A 26918-nucleotide genomic window follows, 5' to 3' on the forward strand; every position below is an offset into this window, starting at 1 on the left:
ACCGCGATGAAGAGCAGCCCCCCCACCCCCTGCACCTGGAGAAAGCCCGAGCAAGCAATCAAGAAAAGAAAACCCACAAAACAGACGCCTGCGGGGAAGGAGGTGTCCCTCGTCCAAGCTTCCACGAAAGAGGGACACTGGACCCTCATGATGAAAAAGGCCCGGTTCTGACCCAGCAATTCCAGCCCTGGGAACAAAACCCCCAGGAAGGCAGAGGTGCGGACAAAGATTTTTCTCCAAGAGTAATCATCACATTACTTACAACAGCAAAAGGAAGGAAGGAAAATTATAGAAAAGAAGGCAAATTAAAATGCCTGACAATTGACGATTGGGTCAACTGAAGGCTGGGGCTGCCACCGGGCAGAAAACTGCGTAGTTCCAAAAAATGTTTACGAATGCCCAGTTTTGAAAATGTTTAATAAAGGATATACTAAGGGAAAAAGAAGGCTGAGCACCAAAGAATTGATGCTTTTGAACTGTGGTGCTGGAGAAGACTTGAGAGTGCTTGAGAGTCCCTTGGACTGCAAGGAGATCAAACCAGTCCATCCTAAAAGAAATCAACCCTGAATCTTCACTGGAAGGACTGATGCTGAAGCTGAAGCTCCAATACTCTGGCCACGTGATGCAAAGAGCCGACTCACTGGAAAAGACTGATGCTGGGAAAGGCTGAGGCCAGGAGAAAGGGACGACAGAGGATGAGATGGTCGGATGGCATCACCGACTCGATGGACATGAGTTTGAGCAAACTGCGGAGATAGTGAAGGATAGGGAAGCCTGGCAAGCTGCGGTCCATGGTGTCACAAAGAATCGGACAAAGAATCAGACACAACTTAGCGACTGAACAGCAACAAGGTGGAAAAGGCGGGTAACGAAACACTGCTTACAAAAGGACCTTAATTTTAGAAACCTGTGCAAGTGTAGAGAAAGTTCTAGAGGAGATATGGCTGAGCACCCAGCACTGCTCTCATAACCTCTCCCCCTAGCTGTGTGCCACCCGCCCCCACGAGTGTTCTGGCTGCAGTGCAGGCTGGCAAGGCTGCGCCTGACCCTTTGGCTCTTTACATACTTCTTGGAGCACTTTGATTTCTATGTTGAACATCAGTGGGTTTGTGCCAGCCCAGAATTCACTGAAGACACCTTCTTTCTGCTGAAGGCACACCATTCCTTCTGAGGATGACCACCTCCCTACACACACACCTACATCCTGGAAGTGACTGCTCCCCCCTCCAGAGCTGGGCAGAATCAGCCCAGTCCATCCCATCTCCTGGGATACAGGCTTTGCTTCTGCAAAAAGCATGAACCACAGTCGGCCAAGTAATGAGTGCATCACAGCATCTGCGCCAGAGCTAGCAGGAGAGAGGTCGTCTCTTCTGTGTGTCTGCTGGCGACAGTCCATGGGCCCATGGGCTGCGGAGGAAGTATCAGTGACCCCCATGAGGAAAGTGGACCCACCCTGAATGAAGCCAGTGGAAAGCAGTGAAGCTATGAGAGGGAGGGACAGGGAAGAGGGACGAAAGAACTCCTGATGACTTGGTTTAAGCACCTGGAACCAGCCATACCTGAAACATTACCTCATCACTGACATATTGTGATTCCACAAGCGAATAGAATTTCCTCCGACTTTTTCTAAGCCAGTGAGTCTTGGTCACTCCCAGTGCAAAGCATCCTGCTAATTCACCACTGACAGAACAAGGGGAAATTTCACCACTAAGAAACCCCTAAGCTGGGTGCGCGACAACGTGACGGCACACCACCACTGCCCCGTCCGTTTAAAAATGGTTAAGGTGGGGCTTCCCTGTGGCTCAGTGGCAAAGAATCTGCCTGCCAATGCAGGAGACATGGGCTCCATTCCTGATCCAGGAAGATCCCACATGCCCCGGAGTAACTAAGCCCGTACAACTAGAGAGCCTGGAGCTGCAACTACTGAAGTCCAAGCGCCCTAGGACCTGTGCTCTGCAACAAGAGAAGCCACTGCAATGAGAAGGCCATGCTCTGCAACTAGAGAGCAGTCCTGGCTTGCTGTAACTAGAAAAAAACCCATGCAATGAAAACCTAGCACAGCGCAAAAAAAAAACAAACAGTTAAAGTGGTAAAATTTACGATAAGTGTATTTTACCACAATTTTAAAAAATTAATTCACAAAGGGAAAAAAGTGAAGCGAAATAAACCATATTCTAGAGATTCTGAAACTTTAAAAATCCCACTTAAAAAAAAATATATATATATATATATTTATAGGAAGGGAAAAAGCAGGAGTTTCCCAGTGGCCTAGTGGTTAGGATTCTGTGCTGTGGTCGGGGAACTGAAATCCTGACAAGCCTGGTGGGACAGCCATAAGTAAATAATAATTAAAAAATAGACCAAGGAAGGGAAAGCAACCCCAGAAGCCTCACCTGCCGCCTCCTGGCTCCTCTTCTCCAGCTCCAGCTCGGCGATCTCACTCAGCAAGGTGATGCCGTGCAGGAAGCTCTGCTCCAGGACAAGGCTCTGCGCGGCCTCCAGCGTCTCCAGGGCTGGGGCTCTGGTGCCCGGGGAGGGCAGGGGCCGGGCCTGGGGCAGCTCTGCAGCAGCCGCCAGGGCGTTCATGCCGGCCAGCGGGTCCTCCAGGCTGGGCAGGAACTCCTCGGAGCCCGCCTCCTCCAGGAAGCAGGTGCTGCCGGGCACAGGGCCGGCCTCGGGGGCCTCCAGGCTGGGGCACTTGCCCTCCCCAGCAGGTACGTCACAGTCCGGCAGTTCCAGGCTGGGTCGGGGCTCACTTGGGGCCACCTGGGCCAAGTCCTCCTCACCAGGCACTGCCTCCGCCAAAGGCACAGCCACGGGCACGTCCACAGGCACCTCCACCGGCTCCTCCTTGGCCTCCACCAGCGGCTCCGGCGTCAGCCGTGGCCCCAGTTCCGGGGCGGCAGCACAGGACTCTGTCCGGCCCGGTGAATCAACTCGTGCCTCAGTCCCCTCGACAAAGTTCGGGCATCCAGGGGGCTCCTCGGGCCCCTGGCCGCCGGCACTCAGCGCCTGGGCCTCCAGCAGGCCGCCCACTGGGCTCGGGGCCACCAGGGCGTCCTCGGGGGGCAGCGTCAGCGGGGACCCCAGGGAGGGCAGCTGGGCAGGCTCTTCATCCATGTCCTCCACCTCTGCCTTCACCTCCCGCTCCACCAGCGGCTCTTCATCCGGGACCTCACGAAGTGGCTCTGGGACCTTGGACGGGGACAGGCGCAGGGGCTTGTCCTCAGGGGAGAGCGCCAAGCGCTCGGGCCCGTCAGCTGGGAGCGGCACATCGGGGGCCAGGCCATCGGCATCGGCAGCAGCCGTGGGCTGCAGGAGGAACGGGTAGGGCCTCCCGTAGTGCGGTGGCAGGGCTTGGAACGGGTATCGAGCTGGGATATCTGCAGAGGACACGCGGGTCAGCGGGGGCCCCTCCAGCCCCGTCCTACAGCTGTGTCCCCAGCAGTACCCACCCACCCGCCACCCTCTCTCCTCAGGTGCCCTGCAGGACTGGAGGCCCTTCCCGATGGCACCTGATGAACCCCAGGGCCTCTCTGCACATCTGGGCCCCAGAGAGAAAAAACGGCCACCCTGCAGTCCCCGAGGGTCTTTGGGTCTGAAAAGACCCAAAAAGAGTCATTGGATCTGTCTCTGGTGCCCGCAAACTGAGCATCCAGCACAAAGCTGGACTAGAAGGACCTGGTGATAAGACCCTACACAGAGTGTGTCCCTGGTGACTTAGTGGTAAGAATCCACCTGCCAATGCAGGAGACATGGGTTCAATCCCCGGTCTGGGAAGATCCCACGTGACACAGCAACTACGTCCGTGGACCACAACTGCCAACCCCGCGCCCCAGGGCAGGGAGCCGGAACGACCGAAGCGCACGCGCCCTGGGGCCCGTGCTCCGCAACGAGAGAAGCCACCATTCCCCACAACTAGAGCAAAGCCCCGCGCGGCAACGAAGACCCAGCACAGCCAGAATAAATAAAGTTATTAAGAAGAAAAAAGACCCTAAACGGTCCCCACCCAGCCCAGCGGACTCTGCCGTCCACCCCACAAGAACCCACCAGCCCCACCTCTTCTTCAGCTGAGTTGGGACATTCAAGACACTGTGCCGACCCCCACCTTGTTACCTCCGACCTCCCCGCACCACAAAGTATAATCTCCTGGAGAGCAGGGTGGCGGGCAGCTGCCTCTGCAGCATCAGGCCCTGTCTGGGGGGTGGGTGGGGGGGCACAAGCAGTAAGGGCTGAACAGGAACCAATGAATGGAGACAGATACACAGAGCAGCCCCATCCTGAACCACAGCCTGGCCTGTGCTCCACACTCGACTCGACTGCTAGCAAGACATCGGCTCTCCCCAGAGAGGGACGCCACCGGCCCAAAACCACACAGTATCCCAGTGGCCGATATCTGAACTCTGGAATTCAAACTCACGTCCTCCCACGGGATGAGGAACACAAGCCTCAGGCCCCGTCAAGGCCACCCGCTGCGCGTCCCCATGGACACGGGACACGGGAAGAGGGTGCATGCGTGCACGCGGGCGGGGTCACAACCCGGAAGGTACTGTTATTGTCAATGTGACAGTGCAGCACCTATGAGCCAGGCAGCGTGGGGCCGAATACCTGACGGGCGTTGCTCTCTTCGACGCTCAGAACAAGGCCTTCTGAACTCAGGACCCACTTCTAACATTACACCTGTTTCCCCTGACCCTCCAACCGCGGGACGACTAGAAACGACAGCGGACAGTTCACTCCAGAGCGTGGCAGCAGGCCACGTACCAGTTTGACCAAAACACCAGAAGGAACTTCCTGGCGGAGCCAACACAGCAGGCGGTCAGCAGGGAAAGGAGGAACGGCCGGCTGAACCAATGAGTGAGTGACGTGCGGGACACCCGTTTCTCCAGCTCCTACCTGAGAACAGGGCCTGGAAAGGGCTGGGGGCTTCCTTCTCCAGCTCCAAGTCCTTCTTCTCCACGACGTTCTCGGGGGCCTCCTCCTTGCGGGCGATCCCCGGGGTGGGCGGCGGGGAGGCGGGCGGCGGGCTGCTGGGGTGGGAGCTGGGTGTGGCGGGGTACGCGTAGGCGGGCGGCTTGGACACGTCCTCCAGCTTCTGGATGACCTTGGCCTTCAGGGCAGCCACGGGGGACGCGCGGGGAGAAGGCGGCGGGCTCATGGCCTTGGCATAGCTGCCCGTGGGGCCGGTGCTCAGGCCAGGGGGCTTCCGCGGCAGCAGCCCTGGGCCCGCAGCTCCCAGGCCGGCCTTGCCTGCAGCCTCCAGGCTGCGCTTGCTCACCTTCTCCTCCATCTCCACCCGCTGCTCCTGGGCCTTCAGCCGCTCCTGCTGCGGAGGGGGCCAGGAGGTAGGGTCAGGAAGACAGGACCCATCACCCAGCACCGGCCCCGTCCCCCCAGGCACCCCCGGGCCCACGGAGAATGCCAGGCAGGGTCAGGGGCTGCAGGACCCCACCTGAGACGGACATTCCATCCCAGCTCGTGTAACAAGCACCGCATTCCTTGCAGAATTCCAGCACACGGGGCTGGGGGAACCTCCAGTCTAGACCCTGACCCTCCCCTAGGACCCCCAGAGACAAGAGGACGGGGGGCCAGGCAGAGGTGGGAGGCTCTGAAGACGCAAGACTGTCCCACCCCCAGCTCCACCACGGGCCGAGGACAGCTGCCTGCACGGGGGAGCCACTGCCTGAGGACCCTCCCGCTTCACCACCGCGAGGCCCAAACACCGCTGACAGTGAGCCCTTACTGGGCTGTGAGGAAACGGCTCAAGATCAGCCGGGGCCCAGGGGGCTGTCCGTACACAAAAACACCATGAAGAAGGGCTCCAAGCCCACGGCCCTCACCACTGTGAAATCTCAATAAAGAATTTGACGACACAGAAATTAACAGCCGCTCCATTTCCACAGGAGGAAACCTGGAGCCCAGAGAGATGAATTCACTCGCCCGAAGGCACTCAGCCAGGGATGGAAGAACTAAAGGTTCAAAACCAGGACCCCTTCATTGTATGTCATCTCTGCTGACTCCTTCAGAGCGGCTGCCACGCGAAAAAGGAGGGACGCGGCCAGGCAGAGGACAAGTGTCCAGGAGCACCTTCAAGAAGGCAGGAGGGCTGTGGGCTTTAGGGAGTCCACCCACACAGGGGGACACCAAGTGTTGCCCATCTTATGGGACCAAGCAACATGGGTGGAGGCCAGCCCTGGCCCAGGAGGGAAGCCCAGGCCATCAAGTGCCCAGCTGGGCCAGGCGGGGCTCAGGAAACGGCAGGAGCCCACTGGAATCCGTTCAGCTCCCAGGTAAACACCTCCCATCCACAGGAGGGGCCACCTCTCCTGCCTCGGTTTCCCCATGGCTCCCCAACCCCGCCAGGCTCTGTCTGCCTCTCAGGCTTGCTCACCCCATCCCCTCTGCCCAGAAGGCTCCTCCACAACTGACTTCTTCAGGTCTCCCGACAGACGTCACCTCCTCCGGGGGGCCCTCCCTGACCACCAGCCTCTCATTTCCCCCTCCCAGTCCAGAACTGGACTGTCTGCCGGCTGACCCCTCTGCCCTGCCGTCAATGGGAGGGGGCTCCGAGAAGGGTCTCCACGGCCCCCATGGCCCTCTTGCGACCATGCCCCCCCCAACTCACCACCAGCTGGGCGCTCCTCTGCAGCTCCAGGGCCTGGGCTGCCTGCTGCTGCAGGTAGAGGAATTCCTGCTGTCGCAGGAAGTGCTGCTGCGAGAAGAGCTGCAGCTGCTGGGCGTGGTGCAGGGAGCTGCGGCCCGGCGGGTACAGGGCAGGCCAGAGGGGCGGCACAGCGGCCCGCTCCATCAGCTCCGCTGCAGACAAGAAGACCATGAGGCTGCACCCCGTGCCCAACGCCTGTCACCCTGCTTCACAGACGGGGAAACCGAGGCCCAGAGAAGGACCACGCGCTCACACAGCAGCAGAACAGGCTCAGCTGGGCCTCCAGTGCTTTCTTGGGGCCGGGAAGCCAGTCCTCCTCCTCCTCCTCAGCCACCAACAACCACACCCCAGGCCCTGCAGCCCACGCGGGGGTCCCAGAGGCCAAACAGCAGGAGTGGCTGACATGGCAACACCAAACCTCCTCCCGCTACACCCAGTGTTCTGCAAATTGGATGCCTGAGGGCTGGGGGCACCGAGGCGGAGTCCAGGCCCCCGACCCGGGCAGCCCTGCCCTGGTTCTCCACATGGGCTTTCTGGGTAGGAACTCATCAGAACAAGGACCCTTGTGGCCCCGTGACACCCCTCCCCACCACAGGAGGCCCATGGCGTTTGGGACAGTCTCACTGTATGAGGCCATCACAGCCCCTGCCCCCAACCACGGACCACCACTTACCAAAGTGAGGCAGGTGGTCGCTGGGAATGACCACCAGTTGGCCCGACTGGGGGTCCCTAACGAACTGGTAGGCTGAAGGCAGGGAGCCCCCCAGGCCAGGCGGAAAGGCAGGCGTCATGCCCTGGTGCAGAGAAGGGGGACCCAAGCCTAGGAGAGACCCAGGCCCACATCAGTGCTGGGAGCCACTCCCACTCCCCCTCCCTTCCTGGGTCTTCATGGAGGAAGCCAAGGATAAGGGCTGGCTGGCTGTGAACCCTCCCCCGTCACCCCTTCTGACCACTGTCCACCAACAAGCCTGGCAGAGGAATCCCACGAGGCTGCAGCCATCAATAATGACCCTGCCTGGGCTTCCCTGGTGGCTCAAATGGCAAAGAATCTGCCTGCAATGCAGGAGGCCTGGGTTCAATCCCTGGGTCAGGAAGACCCCCCGGTGAAGGGAATAATAACCCCACTCCCATATTTTTGCCTGGGAAATCCCACGGGCAATGGAGCCCGGTGGGCTACAGTCCACAGGGTTGCCAGAGTCAGATGTGAGTGGGCGACTAACACTTTTCCACTTCGGACAAGCTAGAGAGGTGACCTACAGGGAGGACAGGACGGGTCCCATCCGACACCAGCCCCCAGCACCGTGCTCCGATGGAAACACTCAGGCCTCCGCAATCCCCACCCCTGCTCACCGTAGGGGTGTCCAGCGAGCCACATGGACGTGCTGCCCGAGCGGGGCAGCCAGGGGTGAGTGGCCAGGTGGGCTGCGGGGTCGGCGGACCAGCGACCGGAGCCCGCCAGCGCCGGGCCCCCGGTCACCATGAGGTTGGGATTCAGGCCGTTAGCAGCACAGCTGGTGGGGTGCAGGCGGGCCAGGTCGGCCAGCTCCTTGCTTTCTCTGGAAGGGGAGCGGAGGTGTCGGTGAGTCTGGGATGGCCCCAGGGACGAGGGGGAGAAAAAAGGGGCACCCCAAGGGACCGGTGGACACCAGGTCACTGCTCGGCACCGGGGGGCAGAAAAGCCAGCTGCGGCTCCCCAGAGGGGCCCCGGGCCTTCCTCGGGAGGGGTCCCACGTGCTCAGGACCATCCGCGCCCACGGAGGGCCACCCACCCTGCCCCAGGGGCCCCCAGGCCTCACCTGAGCAGCTTCTCCTGGTCTCGGTCCAGCCGCGCCCCCAGCAGCCTCTCCTCCCGGTGCCTGGCCCGGTCATCGCCACAGTCCTCGTCGGCTCGGCCGTGCCCTGGGCGGGCGGGAGGGCAGGAAGTGAGCCCCACTCAGAGCCCCCAACAAGCCCTCAGCGTCTGAGCGGGTCCCTCACCCTGGCCAGATGTCCTCTGTGCCCAGAAACAACCCTCCACCACCCTCAAAGAGCCCACCTGTAACTCTCCCAGGTAACCGGGAAGCTGCAAGAAAACGTCGTAAAACAGATGGCGCCGTAACCCAGGGTGAACCGAGCGGCACTCGGGGACAGGGTTTCCTCCTTCAGCGCCGGAAGCACAGGTGCTGGGGGCGGGTCAAGACGGAGGGAAAACCACAACCCAAAAGAGCGGTCGCCATGCAGACGCAGAGCCAAGCCCAGGTCACGGGGAGCCAGCCGCCACCCGGAGGCCCCGCCATGGTTCCGGCGGTTGCACACGTGTGGCTGATCTCTTCAAAATCAAGACGGAAAACTGAAACCAGAGAACCCTACGCACGTGGGGGGCGCGGCGACTGGAGGGTGTGGGGCCCCCTCCCGGCTGGCCCATCCCAGGCCTGGTGCCCAGGAAGCAACCCCAGCCCCCCACAGCTGGTCCACTGCCCCTCCCAAAGCCCTGACTGACTCCACAGGCACTCAGCCCTCCTCGCTCGCCACCTTCCCCAGCCCCTGTTCCCTGGGTGTCTTCTACACTGTGAGCCAAAATTCAGAGTATGCATGGTTGCGGAGGCAGGCCAGGGCCCAGGAGGCGGGTACGGCCGCCAGCGGCAGAGACCTTTCTCAAAAGAGAAACCAAGGACTTTGCTGGTGGTTCAGAGGTTAAGAATCCACCTGCCAATGCGAGGGGATGTGGGTTTGACCCCTGGGCCGGGCAGATCCCACATGCCACCCGGCAGCAAAGCCTGAGCGCCACAGCCACTGAGCCCTTACGCTCCAGAGCTCAGGAGCCCCAACTAGTGCACCCCCGTGTGCACTCGAGGCCGTGCTCTGCAATGAGAGGCAGCAGCAATGAGAAGCCGGTGCGCCGCCACAATGAGAGAGAAGCCCCCAGCAGGAACACCTCAAGAAAGTCCAAGCGCAGCAACCAAAAATAAGAGAAACCTGCTGAGGCTGGACTAATTCCTTCCCTAGGATCAGCTGCCCTGAGGCCAGTGTCCACCCACCCAGGGCTCCAAGATGTGCTCAAGGAGGAAGCCGCCCCTAGGCCTGCCGGTGCATGGACCTTGTCAGTTACTACTCTGCTGCAGACAAAGTGTCCTGGTCCCCTCTCCAGGGTCCCCCACCCCTATACAGCCTGCGGGGGCAGGGATCCAACCTGGCATGCTGCTGTCGGCCTTTCCCCTCGTTCCTTCCCTCCTGCACCCGCAACACCAGGAACTCCCAAAGACCTCCTGAGAACTGTTCCCCAGGAGAGGCTCTGGGAGGCAGGCAGCTTCTCCTTTCCTTTCAGGAAGAGAAGGCGAGCAGGCAGGGAGGGACAGCCGTGAGCCCATATGCCCGATGGACCAAGCAGGTCGGGGAAGGAATACCCCTTACAAGACAGCTGGAGATGGGCTGGGGGCCACCAGGGGCAGGCCCAGGAGGTTCCAGAAGCCCCTGGGGCAACGAGGAAGCAGCATGTGCAGTTAAACAGTGAAGGATCAGCGAGCTGGGGCACCGGGCGGGCGGGGTGAGACTGGGTGAAGCAGTCTTCCCCACCTGGACCCTGTGGGCCACAGGCCGAGTCCCAGGCCGCCCGCCACCTCACTCCACGCAGGTCCAGAGCAGATCCTCTGTGCCAGCGTCCAGTCCCCATGACTGTACCCAGCTCGTGGCAGGAGGCCAGGAAGCAGAGGGGAAAGATGGGTGGTGGAAGAGCAGGTGAGAGCCAGCCAGGGTACCCAGGCCGCCAGAGTCAGTGCGGTTCCCAAGTCAAAGGGTCCCCTGCGCCCACCCTCCCGCACACCCCCTTCACCAAGGGCTGGAAGGGGCCCGCCTCATGGGCCCCACCTCGGGAATGAGGCCCTAAGGGCGGCCACACTTCTAGGCAGGACCACTCAGAGTCCTGCAGCTGGGCTGAGAAACCAGAGCACATGCCTTCTCCCAGGGGAGGGCCTCCCAGGCCTATAGAAACCCCAAGGGCCCTCCATCCACGGGGCCATGCTGCACTGGGGGACAGGCTTTGGCAAAGAGCTCCTGGTGTCCCCAGAAGGGTCACGCGCCTGGAGTGTGGCCTGTCCCCAAGAGCTCAGTCCGCAGGCCTGAGGCCTCTCCACCGGCCTGGTTGTCACTGCACAGGCCTCAGGGGCTTCCCACTGCAGGCCCCACCAGAAGCCTGCACGCAGGCCAGCCCGGCTTGGAGAAGCCACCACCCGCAGGGTTCCTCAGGCCAGAGCCCCAGACCGCTCCCTCCAAATTCAGCTGGTGTCCAAAGAAATGTGACACGCCCTGTACCACAGCAGCCGGGGCACCACCCCGACCTCCTGCGTCAACCTGTTCCCTCTAACCCCTGCTCACCCCGTCCTCCCTACAGAGTGCCAGGCCACCCAGCTGTCCTGTCCAGTGCACCCCCCAGTCTCACTCAGAGCCACACACACTGTTCCCTCCACCTAGAGTGCTTGTGCCCAACCCCTGTAGTACTCAGTCTCCCCAGGAAGACCTCAGCTCATATGCTACCTCCTCCAGGAAGCCCTCCCAGACCACCTCTCCTGTATCACGTTCCCTTATTTGTCTCCCTCACTGCACTGAGCACATCACACAGCCACTCTGCCTGTTGGTTATTCATTGTCCGTCTCCTCCATCCCCACTCCGAGGTATCTACCTCTCCCCTTACACAACACCTGACACAGGAAGCTGCTCAGCATATATATGGGAAGTGAATGAAGTATTTCGTGAGAACACCTAGAGGGCGATGCAGAGAGGGCAAGCAGCAGGTGCAAAGGCCCTGGGGCAGGAGTGTGCCTGCCTCGTCAAGGCAAGAAGGCCAAGGAGGAAAGCATGCAGGGGAGGGTGGGCTGCAGACCGCACTCGGGGCCTTGCAGGCCGTGGAGGGGAATGCGGCTGAGATTCCATCCAAGGTGAAAGGAGAAGCCAGAGGAAGTGTTGAGCAGGGATGAGACATGATCTGACTAAGGCTTTGAAAACCGCCTGGGAACAAGCAAACCAAGAGGGCCCATAGCTTGTCTCTGCTGAGCTCCAGGTTGGCGGGGGGGCCAGTTCCTCCAGGAGGCAAGTTTGTGGGGCAGAGAGGAGCCAAGCCCAAGGTACCACACACACAGAAGACCCCGTCCTCCCAGCCCTCAAGGCAGGAGCTCTGGTGATTTTCAAGTCACCCCTGTGCCCAGCAGGGTCCGAGGATTGCTCCATGCACACATTCATCCAGTGGTCATCAACCCAGGAGAGGAGTTCCAGCCCTCACTCCAGCCGCCCCAGATGAGGACACCGAGGCATGGACAGGCAGAGGCACTGCCCAGGTCACAATCCTGACTGCCGAGGAGGCGCCCGGCTGGCGCTGGGGTCTGAGTGAGTTGTCCTACACTGCACCTCCCGCCCTGGCTGCACAGCCCCCAAGCAGAGAGCCTGCACAGGGTGAGCACCAGGGAAACGGCAGCCCCGCAGCCTCTGCCTGTCTGCAGCCCCGCCCCGGGGCCCACGTCCTCAGCAGTGACAGCTTCACTGTGGGTCACAGCCTCTAATCCCAGCCATTATTGCCCAGGCTGAGGCCCGGTTCCCATGGCAACCTCCTCCTGGACTCCCATCTGCTCATTTCCACGGCCCTGGCTGACTCTGTGCTCGTTCGAGTCTGGGGTCAACACCACGGCTTACAGCCAGTGCAACCCCGGCTCTGCCGGTGATACGGACAGTGGAGCAGGGTTCGTGGGGCACCATCAGAGCCCCCCAGATCTGGTCCCCAGTTTGATGCCACCACAGAGTTGACAACGGGCAAGGGGGAGAGGCAGGAGGCACAGCCCTGGGCTTCGGGTTCAAGCTCAGCCCACCTGTTCTAGCCCGAGTGACCCAGGGCATGTCCCTCCACCTCCAAGGGCCCTGCTCTCCCGTCTGGAAGCTGGGGGACAAACAGATCCTCCACTGGGGGCTGTGGGAGGAGGCGTTGGCCAGGGCTATGTGGGGCTGCCTGCACCAACCCCCACAAATGGCAGCGACAGGGCTGGTCTGCTGGCCTCTCGAACATCGGCACCACTGTCTGGGGCTCACAGGTGTACACAATGCCCGTCCTTCAGGGTCCGAGATCCCTGAAGCCAGACCTTGGGACATTTCTCAAAAGAGATCTCAGGCTTAGGGCAGAAGCTCTGAGCCCTGAAGACTCTGAATGTGAGCAGAGAAAAGACAGACCTGTGTATGAAGCACCTACTATGTGCCCATCAGCCCACCTGGCGCCAGGGAACAAGGCAGCCCTCCTAGCGCCACGCAGTAAACGTGGACACCAGAGCTCAGGGGGCTTAGGCCTCTGGTTCAAGGTCACACCGCTGCAAGAGGCAGAGCCTACACTTGAACCCACTGCCAGGGAAAGGGCTCACTCCACCAGGAGGAGCCAGGAGGCTGGGAGGACCCGGCAGCGCCAGGCTGACAACCACCAGTCAGGGTGATGCCAGCTCCCTGCTCCCTCGAGGCCCCCAGAGTAGGGAAAACCCACTTCTTATGGTGTACTTTTAAGGAAAGTCGGTGGCTCAGTCAGTAAAAAAAAATCTGCCTGCAATGCAGGAGACCCTGGTTCCACCCCCAGTCGGGAATGGCAACCCACACCCGTGTTCTTGCCTGGAGAATCCTATGGACAGAGGAGCCTGGTGGGCTATACAGTCCATGGGTCGCAAAGAGTCAGACACGACCAAGTGATCAACACTTTCACCTTTTTTCACGTCAAGGTTCCAATCACCTACTTTCCAACTGTCGTCAGGAAAAAGGAAAACAGCCTCAGCCCCATGATTCCTGAAGGTCGCCTCCCCAGACTGTCCCCTCCTTGCTCTCGGCTCCCACTCTCTTTCTCTCTCACACACACACACAAACACACAGATTCTCACGTACACTCATACACACATTTCTTCATACACGTTCTCACACACACACACATGCCCTCATACACATTCTCACACACACACACTCACCTATACTCTTCTACACACATTCCCTCATACGCATTCTCACACACACACACATTTTCACCTACACTCTCTGACACATTCCCACCTACACTCATACACACATTCCCTCATACACACTCTCACATACACATGCCCTCATACACAAATTCTCACACACACATTCCCTCATACACATTCTCACACACACATTCCCTCATACACATTCTCACACACACAAACACACACATTCCCACCTACACTCATACACACATGCCCTCATACACATTCTCACACACATTCCCTCATACACAAACATTCTCACACACACATTCCCTCATACACATTCTCACACACACACAAACACACACATTCCCACCTACACTCATACACACATGCCCTCATACACATTCTCACACACATTCCCTCATACACAAACATTCTCACACACACATTCCCTCATACACATTCTCACACACACACAAACACACACATTCCCACCTACACTCATACACACATGCCCTCATACACATTCTCACACACATTCCCTCATACACAAACATTCTCACACACACATTCCCTCATACACATTCTCACACACACACAAACACACACATTCCCACCTACACTCATACACACATTCCCTCATACACATTCTCACATACACACACTCACCTATACTCTTCTACACACATTCCCTCATATGCATTCTCACACACACACACATTTTCACCTACACTCTCTGACACATTCCCACCTACACTCATACACACATTCCCTCATACACACTCTCACATACACATGCCCTCATACACAAATTCTCACACACACATTCCCTCATACACATTCTCACACACATTTCCTCATACACAAACATTCTCACATATACACACTTAAACACATTCTCACCTACACTCTCTTATACACACACACACACTTCATACACATTCTCACACACACAATCCCTCATACACATTCTCACACATTTTCTCATCTACACTGTCTGACACACACACATTCTGTCATACACATTCTAACACACACATGCCCTCATACACAAATTCTCACACACATTTCCTCATACACATTCTCACACACAAACATTCTCACATATACACACTTAAACACATTCTCACCTACGCTCTCTTATACACATACACACTTCTTCATACACTTTCTCACACACACATAGAATCCCTCATACACATTCTCACACACACACACAATCCCTCATACATGTTCTCACACACACACAATCCCTCATACACATTCTCACACACACATGCCCTCATACACAAATTCTCACACACACATGCCCTCATACACAAATTCTCACACACACATGCCCTCATACACAAATTCTCACACACACATTCCCTCATACACAAATTCTCACACACACATTCCCTCATACACATTCTCACACACATTCCCTCATAGACATTCTCACATATACACACTTAAACACATTCTCACCTACACTCTCTTATACACACACACATTTCTTCATCCACATTCTCACACACACACACAATCCCTCATACACATTCTCACACACACACAATCCCTCATACACATTCTCACACACACATGCCCTCATACACAAATTCTCACACACATTCCCTCATACACAAATTCTCACACACATTCCCTCATACACAAATTCTCACACATTCCCTCATACACAAACATTCTCACATATACACACTTAAACACATTCTCACCTACACTCTCTTACACACACACACACACTTCTTCATACACATTCTCACACACACAATCCCTCATACACATTCTCACACACATTTTCTCACCTACACTGTCTGACACACACACATTCTGTCATACACATTCTAACACACACATGCCCTCATACACAAATTCTCACACACACATTCCCTCATAGACATTCTCACATATACACACTTAAACACATTCTCACCTACACTCTCTTATACACACACACATTTCTTCATCCACATTCTCACACACACACACAATCCCTCATACATTCTCACACACACACAATCCCTCATACACATTCTCACACACACACAATCCCTCATACACATTCTCACACACACATGCCCTCATACACAAATTCTCACACATTCCCTCATACACAAATTCTCAGACACACATTCCCTCATACACAAACATTCTCACATATACACACTTAAACACATTCTCACCTACACTCTTATACACACACACATTTCTCCATCCACATTCACACACACACACACAGTCCCTCATACACATTCTGACACACACACACAATCCCTCATACACATTCTCACACACACATGCCCTCATACACAAATTCTCACACACATTCCCTCATACACAAATTCTCAGACACACATTCCCTCATACACAAACATTCTCACATATACACACTTAAACACATTCTCACCTACACTCTCTTATACACACACACACACTTCTTCATACACATTCTCACACACACAATCCCTCATACACATTCTCACACACATTTTCTCACCTACACTGTCTGACACACACACATTCTGTCATACACATTCTAACACACACATGCCCTCATACACAAATTCTCACACACATTTCCTCATACACATTCTCACACTCACATACCCTCATACACATTCTCTCTCACACACACACACATTCCCTCATACACAATCACACACACACATTCCCTCACACACAATCACACACACACACATTCCCTCAGACACATTCTCACACACTCACAACCACAGACAGAGATCCCTGGGGCAGAGACAGGTAAGCTGGGTATCAGGAAGAGATCCCAGCAGGAGAGCCATATCAAGTCTCATGAGCCTTCTTCTACAACAAGGACCCCCAAAAGGTCTTTTCTCTCCCAGAAGGATCTACCTAGTAAGAGGGCTTCCCTACCACCCAGTCAGCCACCTCCAAGCCAACGGCTGATAACCAGACTTTCGATAACAGACCAAGTAAGGCAAGGGCTCAGTGAGCTCCCAGGGTCTGAGGGCAGGCCTCTCTGGCTCCAGGCAGGGTGATCCACACAGAACATTGGCTTCAGCCGGTCATTTAACAAAGGTTCCCTAAGCGTCACTGGCTCTGAGCTTTCCGGGGCTCTGACCCCAGCCAGCCACGTCCAGACCTCCGCATGCTCACACACCTGGGCAGCAGAGCGGCCTCGGCACCCACCCCGCAGGTGGGGCCTTTGGCTCAGCGCTGGGCTCTCTCTTGGCTTCCCTGGTGGCTCAGATGGTAAAGCATCTGCCCACAATGCAGGATACTTGAGTTCGATCCCTGAGTTGGGAAGATCCCCTGGAGAAGGAAATAGCAACCCACTCCAGTACCCTTGTCTGAAAAATCCGATGGACAGAGGAGCCTGGTAGGCTATAGTCCATGGGGTTGCAAAGAGTCAGACACGACTGAGCGACTTCACTTTCACTTGGGCTCTCTCTAGGCAGTTCGTAAGTATCAACTATGCAAAATTCCAGGAAGGAATCCAACTGGGAAAATATGCAAGGGACAAAACTAAATGGAACCAATCAACCCCCTTCGGACAAGATATTCAACTTCACCAATAATTAAAAGAAATGTACCATTACTCCCTACCAAGCTCAATGACGTTTGTTTTTTTTAAATAAAACACAGCTGAATAGTCTAAAATGAAACAGACTGCAAACAAGCATATAAAATCTCCAACCACCTAAGAAGTCGCAAAGGCTTCCATTGTCGAGACCACAGGGACGCCGGGGGCCCTGGCCTCGACCAGTCACACTCAGGCACTCACTCCCCCGCTTATCAGACACCTACTACGCGCCAGGCCCCACGCTAGGTATTGGGAGCACAGAACTAGGTAAGTAAGGCACGATTACCTCCCTCAAGGACTTAGAATTGAAAGCTTAAAGCTAATCTATTCGTTGGAATCTATTCTTAGAAAATGACTCAAAATATCAGAGAGGCGCAATGCACAAAAATATTCAGAGCCACTTCCTAAACACAAAAACATCAGAGGGAAAGCCAAAATGCCACTAGGGAATGGCAAAGGTAGCTATGGTGAGTGCTCTGTACAGGACAACAGAGGCCATTAAAACTGCTACTTTTAAAGAGTTTGCAAAAGCAAGAGCCTACCTACCCGGGCAAATAAAAAAGCAGAAGGCAAGACCACAGTGCACTGGGAGCTCTGCAGATCAGAGGGGAAAATGAACCTGGCAGCAGATCTCTTAAGCGTTCAGGGTCCTGGAAACAAATCTAACGTTCCCTTTACTTCCCTCTCCTTTCCTGCATTGTACACTTTCTTCTGTGTGTACAACAGAAAAAGCAATAAACCCTAAATAGCAGTCACAGCCCGTGAGGGGGACAAAGGACAAACAGAACCAGGACGGATGGGAGAGAAGGGTGTGGAAGTGGGGTGGGCAGGGAGAAAGGAGCACAGAGGTGGGGAGGTGAAGGGGAATTAAAGGTGCAGAGGGTGGGGGTGGGACCCAGGACTCACCTTTGACGTTGCTCAGGGACAGGGACCGCTCCTGGTCCGCCAGCCCAGGTGCCAGCCGGCCACTGCCGCCACTGTCCTTCTGCCGGGCCACGGCCACGGCAATGCCCACAGGCGGGTGTCGCACCTCTGCCTCACCCTGGGCCCCTGAGCCCTCGCGGCCAAAGGCCTTGGCGCTCTCCGGCCTCTCCGGGTCCCGCTTCAGCTGTCGACCGCCGGATGTTGCAGGGCCCCCCGGGTGCGGGAGGCGCGTCTGGGCGCGGGGGGCACCTGTGGGCGCCGGCTCGGGTTTCATGGTGCCCAGGCCTCCGAAGGGGCTCTTCTTGCCGCAGCCGCCTGGGCGCACAGTCACGGCCTCGCGGGCAAAGCTGCCACTGTACTTGATGAGGCTCTGCATGGCGGAGGCCTCTCCGGGCCCGTGGGCCGCCGCATGGAGGTCGGCACCTGGCCTGGCGCAGGTGGCCGCGGCGCGGGGCAGCGCGCCCCCGGGGTCCAGGTAGGCCTTCTTGGAGGCGGCGGCGGCAGCCTCCTCCTCGGCGCGGCTGGCATGGTGGTGCTGCGCGGCCAGCACGGCCATCTGCGTGGTGGCGAAGTTGCCCAGGTCGAAAGGTTTCCACTTGTGCTCAGGGCCGGCGGGCGGGGGCGGCCGCCCGGGCTCCAAGCCGAAAAGCTTGGCGGCCTGCTGGGAGGCGGCGGTGGCAGCGGGGCCGCGCAGGGCGCGCTCGCAGGGCCGGGGCTCGGCCTCGGGCTTGAGCAGCTCCTTGGCGGGGAGGTAGGCCCGGGGGTCCGGGGAGGCGCGCGCGGCCCGCGCCGGTGGGGCCTCGGCGGGCGGCGGCCGCTTGAGCGAGCGGATCACGGAGCTCTTCTCGCGGAGGCTCTCGGGCCGGTCTGGGGGTGGCCGCGGAGACCCGGGCGGGCCCTGCAGGACCCCGGGCCGGCCCACCTCGCGCTCCCGGGCCCGGGCGTCGCGCGCCTGCGACGCGATCTGGATGGGCCCCGGGCGCTCGTCGAAGGCCTCCACGGAAGGCACGAAGGTGGGTGCCACCACGCGGTGCTCGCGGCCCGGCTCGCGCGCAGCCGCCGCGGGGAAGATGGTATAGACGCCGGTGGGGGCGGGCTGCGGCGCGGCGAAGGCCCCGGAGGCGGCGGGGGGCGCAGGCATACCCTTGCTCGGCGGCGGTGGCGGCGGCGGGAGCGGCGAGGGGCAGGGGCAGGGCCCGGGCAGCAGGGCCTCTGCGCGCCGCAGCCGCGCGCTCTCGTCCTGGCGCGCAATGTCCTTGGTGCCGCGGGCCCCCTCGGCCACCAGTGCGGGGAGCCCCACGTCCCCGGTGCCGTTGCAGAGGCTCAACGGCAGTGGCGGCGGCGGGTTTTTGCCCTTCGACTCGGCGGCGGCCGAACCCGGCGCCCGCGGGGGCCCCGGCTCGGCCAGGAAGGGGGACAGGCGCTCGAGGAGGCGTGGGGGCCCTCGGTCCTGGCGGCCTTCCGCCCTTGCCTCTTGGGTCAGGTCCACCACGCCGCGCGGCCCCGCCGCCTCTTCGCGGGCCCGCGGGTCCTTCTTGCCGAACAGTGGGGGCGGCTCCCCGCTTCGGCCGGTCCGCTCCTTGGCTGGACCTTCCCGAGAAGAGCCTTTGGTCGACGCGCCGGAGGAGTGGCCGCCGGGGGTTCTGGAGGAGGGCGTGTGAGAGTGCAGGGCGCCAGGAGCCCCCGGGGCGGGCAGGTAGAAGCCGTCTGCAAAGAAAGAATGCAGAGGTGAGCCAGTGATCCCACTGCCTGGTCCAGAGCCAAGGGAGGCCCGGAAGGGTACCCTGGACCCCGGGGCCGGAGGAGGACCACGCACTGCTTACAGTATGGCTTGGGGCAGGACAGCTCTAGAAATGGATGAAAAACAAGTTGAAACCTCATCTCGGCCACCTACTAACCTTACTGAGCCTCAGTTTTCTCATCTGTGAAAGGGGGAGAGGCCAGAATTAAGAGCTGCCCAGAGGGCCCAATAGGATTAGATGAGGACCCAACAGCTAGGAGGTCCCAGAAGGCTATGGGTGGGCCCCGGGAGCCTGTGGGGGCCTCTTGGGCTGGAGTCTTGGGAAACAGCCAGGGTGCGGTCTGGAGTGCTGGAGTAGTGGTTCCTCCCAACCCCGTTCCCCAGCCCACCCCCAAGTCTCCCCACCACTCCTGCCTTCTGACCTTTCTGGGTATCGAAAATGCTGGGCTGACCCAGCTGGCTGAGGAGGGGGCTCCCGCTGCTGGGGGGCTCCAGGTGGTTCAGGTGGAGGTAGGATGGGCACAGCCCACTGGGCAGGTGGGAGAAGCCTGCAGGAGAGAAAAGATGAAGCTGAGACCCCTTGTGCCTCCCCCCAGGGGGCTCCTTCCACCCTCTCTGCTTCTCTTGGCTGTCAGGTCCTGCCCCCTGGTGCTGGAAGCCAAGGTTTAGCACCAGCTCCCCGCAGCGAGGACAGCCCCCTCCCAGTCCTGGCATGCCAGGCCTCCTTCCGGTCCCAGGCGGCCCCTGGGAAGGGGATCAAATTGGACCCAGGGGAGGGCAATGATGACGATGATGATGATGCAGGTGGCAGCTCTCATCAGAGACCAAGCCCTTCCAACTGCTTTGCCTCTGTTCAGTTCCCATTCACATTTCAGAGAGAGGGAAAAAAAAAATTCTATGAGGCAGATACTCTTAATATCCCCATTTTACAGATGAGAAAACTGAGGCTCAGAAAAGCCCACATGGACCTTGTTTGAAGAGTGTACTGGTTTAACTTCTCTGCTGTGTAACCCTAGCAGGTCGCTTTCTCTGAACTTCAGCCTACCCAGCATAATCTCCAGCTGCTGGGTCTCCCAGGCAGGTGTTGCTAAGAAGGAATTCTTCCTGCCAGGCATCCTCCTAACCTCTCAAGCCCCCTCCACTCCCACCCATGATGCCCAGAACCAGGGCTGTAAGTTACAGGGCACAGAAGACAGAAAAGAATGGCCACAGAAAAAGAAACAAGAGGCCTAGAACGGTACACAAGAAAAGGAGGCCCAGAAGGCCAGGGAGGTGGGCAGGTCCTGGGGCCCTGGGGGTGGGCCCAGCCTCTCCACCTGGGCTGTGGGTGATACAGCACCCCAGGCCCACTGGCGACCCCTGAGGGGCTTGGGTCCCCCATGCCCCCTTGTCACGAACCGAGGCCAGGAAGGCCAGACCATCCCCGGCCGCACTGGGCCCGCCTCTCCTCCCGCAGCCCCAGCGTCAAGGACATGGACGACCATCACGAAACAATGAGGAACATGATATAGGTCATTTCATCACTGAAACAGCGCTTGGCCCTGCTGCTTTTCCATCTGTAAAATGGGCGTAACGGTCCCTCGCTCACGGCTTGTTCTGAGGATGAAGAGTTCAACTGTGCCGTGCTCCACACATACGAAGCACACTGCGTGTTCGACATCGTTACTATGGTTACTGGTATTTGTTGGCAAAGGAGAAAAGGGAGTCAGAGAAAGCAGAGCTCAGTCGCTTCAGTTGTATCCGACCCTTTTCAACCCTCTGGACTGTATGTAGCCCGCCAGGCTCCTCTGTCCATGAGATTCTCCAGGCAAGAATACTGGAGTGGGTTGCCATGCCCTCCTCCAAGGGACCTTCCCTACCCAGGTACTGAACCCACGTCTCTTATGTCGCCTGCATCGTCAGGCAGGTTCTTTACCACTAGCACCATTTGGGAAGCCCCAGGGAAAGCAGCGGGGCAAGCAGATAGCACAAGGCACCAGAGGTAGCCCCCAACTCACCCCCACCCCCCCGGGGCTGGTGGAGGCAGGAAGCTCAGATGGGACCCCAGCTCGGAAGGACTGCCCAGCGTCCCAGACCTAGAGGCAGATGGCCCCCTCTGTGCGGGGCACCCGCAAGTCAGGACAGTGACGGAAGCACTCAGTGACAAGGCACAGAGGAGGAAGCGGGGAGACAGCGGGCAGTGAAAGGCCCAGGAAAGCCCGAACCTGCAGCAGCTGCTCCCAAGACCCCGATCTGGGAGCCGGGCGCACACCCCAGGACGCCCAAGGAGGCACCAGGAGCCAGTGAGCACCCAGCTACAATGTAAACTCCACCCGAGCCCCAGGGCAGGGAGGACCACGGCGTCCCCCAGGCCTATCCCTTCAGTGACAGAGGGGAAACTGAGGCTCCAGGGAGGCCCGGCAGGAAGCCAACCGGCAGACACCCCCCACATTTAGGGGTGTCACTGCAGAACGGCAGGAAGAGAGCCCCGTGGCGCCTGGCCCCACAGCTCCCACAATTACAGTTACTGTTGAGCTATGTGCCAGGGGGACAAACTCGGCCCTGCCCTCGGAGCTCGGCCCACTGGAAGACAGGTATTTCATGAAAAAAAAACACAGATAAAATGTGTGGTCACAAGCAAGTAGAAGGGAAATGGGGATGGGAGAGGTGAGCCAGGCCCTGGAGAACGAACAGGAGACAGCCCGTGAGCTGGGGCGAGGGGCTGCAAGGGAACAGCACGCGTAAAGGCCCTGCGGCGGCAGCTGGAGGGATTGATGAGCGCTTGAAGCACGGAGTGGAGGCCGGAGGCTCAGGGCTGGGCCCCCAGGCCACACGCAGCGTGGAGGGGTGACCGTGTGGCCAAGGGGAGAGGGCAGGCTGAGAAGTGCTGGGGACAGCGGCCCGGCCCGCCCGCCGGCTCGCTCCTTACCTTCGTGGGCGTGCGCGGCCCACAGCTGCACCATGGGCAAGTTGCTGGGGGTGGGGGAGCGGAAGGAGAGGTCAGAGGGCAGGGGCACCGGGCTCCCATGGGATGCGGCCGCCGGCCCCACCCCGCCGGCCACAAAGCTGCCCAAGAAGGCCTCGCCTGCAGAGAGAAGGGGGCCGTCAGGCAGCCAGCAGGCCCCCGCCGCCCAGCCCACCACCCCAAATTCCCCGCCTCCGCCCCACCCCACCCCAGCGTCTTGGACTTTAGGACCAGCCTGGGTCAACTCAGCAAGACTCCGGGATGAGAAAGAGACCCCAGGCGCCTCCAGAACACCTAGCACTCTTGGCAGAAGGGCCTTATCTTCCCCATACGTGAGGGGGTGTGGTTCTCCCCATCTACTGCTGAAAGCTGGGGCTGGGGAGGGGATGTGGGGGGTGGGGCAGGGACCTCCAGAGGACACAAAACAAGGAGGTGGCAGGGGACTCAGGTTCTGAGTGCCTGGACCCGGGGAAACCCCTGATTCAGTTGGAGAAGGACCTCTGAGGACCCCACAGCAACCCCAGACAGGCGCCGGGATCAACTCTCAGCCAACCCTGTGCGGGAGGAACAGTGTGCCCATTTAACAGATGAGGATGCTGAGGCTCGGAGATGGGACGTGCCTGACCCCCACGACCTGTGAGCAGGGACTGTGAAGGCAACCCAGAACCACAGGAATGAGCCAGTGAGTCAGGGAAGGAATAAGAGCAGCAGGCAAGGGAGCCCCGGGGGTCCCTCCACTGGGGTCCCTCCAGGGGAGGCGGGAGGAACAGCCAGCCTGCCCCGGTGGAAACCACACCCACCCCGGCCACGCCTCTCTCAGCCAGGCCCCCACCTGCAGGGAGGCCTCCTCCTTCCTGCCCCACACCCACCCTTAGGGGGAGACCCTGGCAGGCCCCCTGCTCACAGCCCAGGGGGATGCCTACAAACCTGGGGGGTGGGGGGGAGCCTTCCCTTCCCCGGCCTTGGTTTGCTCATCAGCAAAATGGAGAGAATAAGACCTCCCTTGAGAAGTGTAGTGAAGCAAGAAGGGTGCATTAATAACGATAATAAACAGCAGCACTGCCCACAGAGGGTACCAAGAGCCAGCTCTGGCCGTCCGAGATGTGCGCTCCCCGTGTGTCCCCCAGGTAATCTCTCCAAGCCGGCTGTTTACATCGGCCCAGAGTGACGTGGCCGTGGGGATGCAGGCAACGTAAGACTCGGGGTACCCAGGGGGCCCCAGCCCAGCCCCTGGGGGCCTGCAAACCCTACCCGACCTGAGCCCTCAACCCACACCAAGGGCCTGCAGACCCCCCTCAGCACCTTCCGGGGGGCACAGGGCACCCCGAACAGCCACCGCATCCCCCCAGGGTGCGAGGGGCAGGGCCTCCTCCCTGTCTCCCAGAGCTACGGGAGGACACCTTCTGGCCACACGTGGCGTCACCACCCCCCCGTCGGTGCCCCCCAGTGCCAGCCCCGCTGGCCCCCTCACCGGACTCCAGCGCCAAGCCCTCGGGCCCCAGGGCCATGGTGGCCGGTCCAGCGGCCTGTGTGGCCCCAGCCTGGGCAGCGGGGCCTCAGGGCGCCCAGGCCCCGGCTTCCTCCTCAGCAGGCGGGCAGGCAGCCGGCTCCGGAAGGGGTTTGCGCAAGGGCTTACATCAGCCCCCAGCTCTTCCTGCCCTGGGCCTGCCCCTGCCCTGGCTTGTGAAACCCGCCCAGTGGCACCCCAGGCCTGGCAGGGCGTTGGGGCCCGGATGCCACCAACGGCTCCCGCCTGCCACAGGGCTCAACGGCACCCCGAACTGCCTCCCCAGGGGGCCCCTGGCCTGGAGACACGGGCAAGCCTGTGTCCCCCACCCCCCCAGAGCAGCATGCAACTCAAGATGGGCTCGCCAGCCCCAGGACGCTGGCGTTTATTTGCACAACCTCAGTGTCCCCAGCTGCTTGCCCAGTGACGCCCTTGAAGCAGAGGGTCAGATCTCAGAGCCCACGGGAGATGATCCCAGCCGCCACCTCCTTTTCCACCTGGACCCTCCGCTCATTCCACCTTGGGGGCCTCCCCCTGGGCCTCGGAGAAGCCCCCTGCCCAGGACAACCTGGTAGCGGAGATGCCATGAGCCTGCCCTCCCTGCGAGCAGGGCCACGGACTCTCCAGGGGCGCCCAAGGCCTGGCACAGAGCAGGCATCAACTCTTGGCCTAAGGGACCGTGTTGTAGCAGACGGACTCATGTCAGGATTGGGAGAGAAGGCACACACAGCCCTGACCCCTGAGGACACAAGTGCCAGCCCAGGCATCCCGCCTGGTCCCCCTGGGGTGGAGGTCGGGCAGCTGACCCCCACCCCACTCCACGAGCATCTCCAGACTGCCTCTGAGCTCCGCATACACCCCCCCAGGGTTACCTTCAGCTCCCCTGAGAGTCTGGGCACGCCTCACACCCACCCCTGGGGATACAGCCATAGCCCCCTGGGAAAAGGGTGGGGTGCCCCTAGGGCTCCGGAGGGAGGGCAGTGAGAGTCAAACAAGAGCCCACCAACTCCACTGGAAATCCTCCAGCACAGCCTGCAGTGGGGGGCTGGGGGCGGTCTCCACCCCTCTCATCACAGACTGAGGTTGGGGGGGCCTGGTCCCCCTGCCTGGTCCCCAGACACCCCCTGGTGACTAGAGGCCTCTGTGCCACCTGCCCACCCACGCAAGCAACTTAACTCCAGGCCCATGGAACACACAGGGCACCCATCATGAAGTCTCATCATTCACAAGCAGAAAGGGGAACCCAGCCCATCTCCAGCAGACCCCAGGCTTCACGAAGATGCGCAGTCTCCTCCCTGGCCTTCCGCGGGGCACAGAGGACAGCCCCGACACACTCAGCCCTGGGCTGGGGGTCAGAGCCAGGGTTGAACCGGAGCCCTGCAGCCCACAGCCCCTCCTACAGGGCAGCCACGTGTGGCCCCCAGGACCCCTGTGGAAGAGCCTTCCCGCTGGCCAGTCCGCCACCCTGGACAGACCAGGACCCGGCCAAACAGTGACACCCACCAGCCTGTGACCTGCAGGACCCGCATCTGTTTCGGATCTTCGCTGGACACTCAGGAGCCACCGAGCCCTCGAAACACGTGGCTGATGAGACTGAAGAACTGCATCTTCAATTTTATTAAATTTTAATTAATTTAGACTTAATTTAGCCACAGCCTGGGTGGAAGGCTTCCTCCCTGCTGGAATCCAGAGCAGGCCAGGCCCCCACCAGAACAGGGTGTGACAGGGGGCCCCCCAGGAGACAGTGAAAGATGAACCCTGGCCCCCACGCCCCGGGCTCTGGGACTCTGCCTTTACCTCCCCAGGCTGAAGAGCAGGGTGCCAGGAACCTCGCCCCCTCCAAGGGGGCATGCAGACTAAATGAGTTCACATTTGCAAAATACTTTCATGAAGCACCTCATCATTTATAGTTACACAACCTGTGGCGCTTTGTAAATGTGGTGTTGGAGAAGACCCTTGAGAGTCCCTTGGACTGCAAGGAGATCCAACCAGTCCATCCTAAAGAATCAGTCCTGAATACTCATTGGAAGGACTGATGCTGAAGCTCCAACGGAAAAGACCCTGATGCTGGGAAAGATTGAAGGCAGGAGGAGAGGGGGACGACAGAGGATGAGATGGCTGGATGGCGTCACCGACTCGATGGGCATGAATCTGAACAAGCTCCGGGAGTCGGTGATGGACAGGGAGGCCTGGTGTGCTGCAGTCCACGGGGTCACAGAGAGTCGGACATGACTTAGCAGCTGAAGAGCAACCTGGGGTTCAGAGAAGGCCAGCAACTGCTCAAGGTCAGGGTCTGAGGACTTCCCTAATGGCCCAATGGTGAAGACTCCGTGTTTCCAAGGCGGGGAGGCCCAGGTTCCGTCCCCACGACTGAGACCCAGGGCTGCCAAATAAACATTAAAATGAAAAGGCCAGGGCCTGAGCAGAACCACCACCTCTACCCAAATTTCATCTGTCATCCCTTAAAATAAGATTTTAATTCTGAGACTCGAGAGAGCTGTGATTGCCCATTGTGAAGGCACTAACTACCACAGGTGGTGCAGTGGTAAAGAACCCGTCTGCCAGTGCAGGAAATGCAAGAGACATACATGTTCAATCCCTGGGTCACGAAGATCCCATGGAACAGGAATCGCAACCC

The 26918-nt window shown here is 59.2% G+C and overlaps 1 protein-coding gene across 5 annotated transcripts in view; it reads right to left on the reverse strand.

The window, feature by feature from the left end:
* The window catches only part of TNRC18 (trinucleotide repeat containing 18), an 84009-nt gene that overhangs the window by 39208 nt on the left and 17883 nt on the right, over nt 1-26918 (reverse strand). For 2 of the 5 annotated variants that reach the window (XM_055410385.2, XM_055410383.2), the window contains exons 3-11: nt 22738-22893; nt 20252-20377; nt 18071-19795; nt 8461-8563; nt 8015-8220; nt 7338-7484; nt 6626-6816; nt 4897-5326; nt 2394-3383 (exon numbers count right to left, since the gene is read on the reverse strand). In XM_055410385.2, coding sequence (XP_055266360.2) covers nt 2394-3383; nt 4897-5326; nt 6626-6816; nt 7338-7484; nt 8015-8220; nt 8461-8563; nt 18071-19795; nt 20252-20377; nt 22738-22893 — 4074 coding nt within the window. Of the gene's footprint in view, nt 1-2393; nt 3384-4896; nt 5327-6625; nt 6817-7337; nt 7485-8014; nt 8221-8460; nt 8564-18070; nt 19796-20251; nt 20378-22737; nt 22894-23700; nt 23776-24244; nt 24541-26918 lie in introns of those variants that run through there. The other 3 variants (XM_088833065.1, XM_055410384.2, XM_055410387.2) reach the window with 3 other exon arrangements.

The sequence above is a fragment of the Moschus berezovskii genome, chromosome 27 (genome assembly GCF_049115385.1).
Source record: "Moschus berezovskii isolate FMDL1 chromosome 27, NW_MosBer_1.0, whole genome shotgun sequence".
In the NCBI taxonomy this organism is placed as follows: domain Eukaryota; kingdom Metazoa; phylum Chordata; class Mammalia; order Artiodactyla; family Moschidae; genus Moschus; species Moschus berezovskii.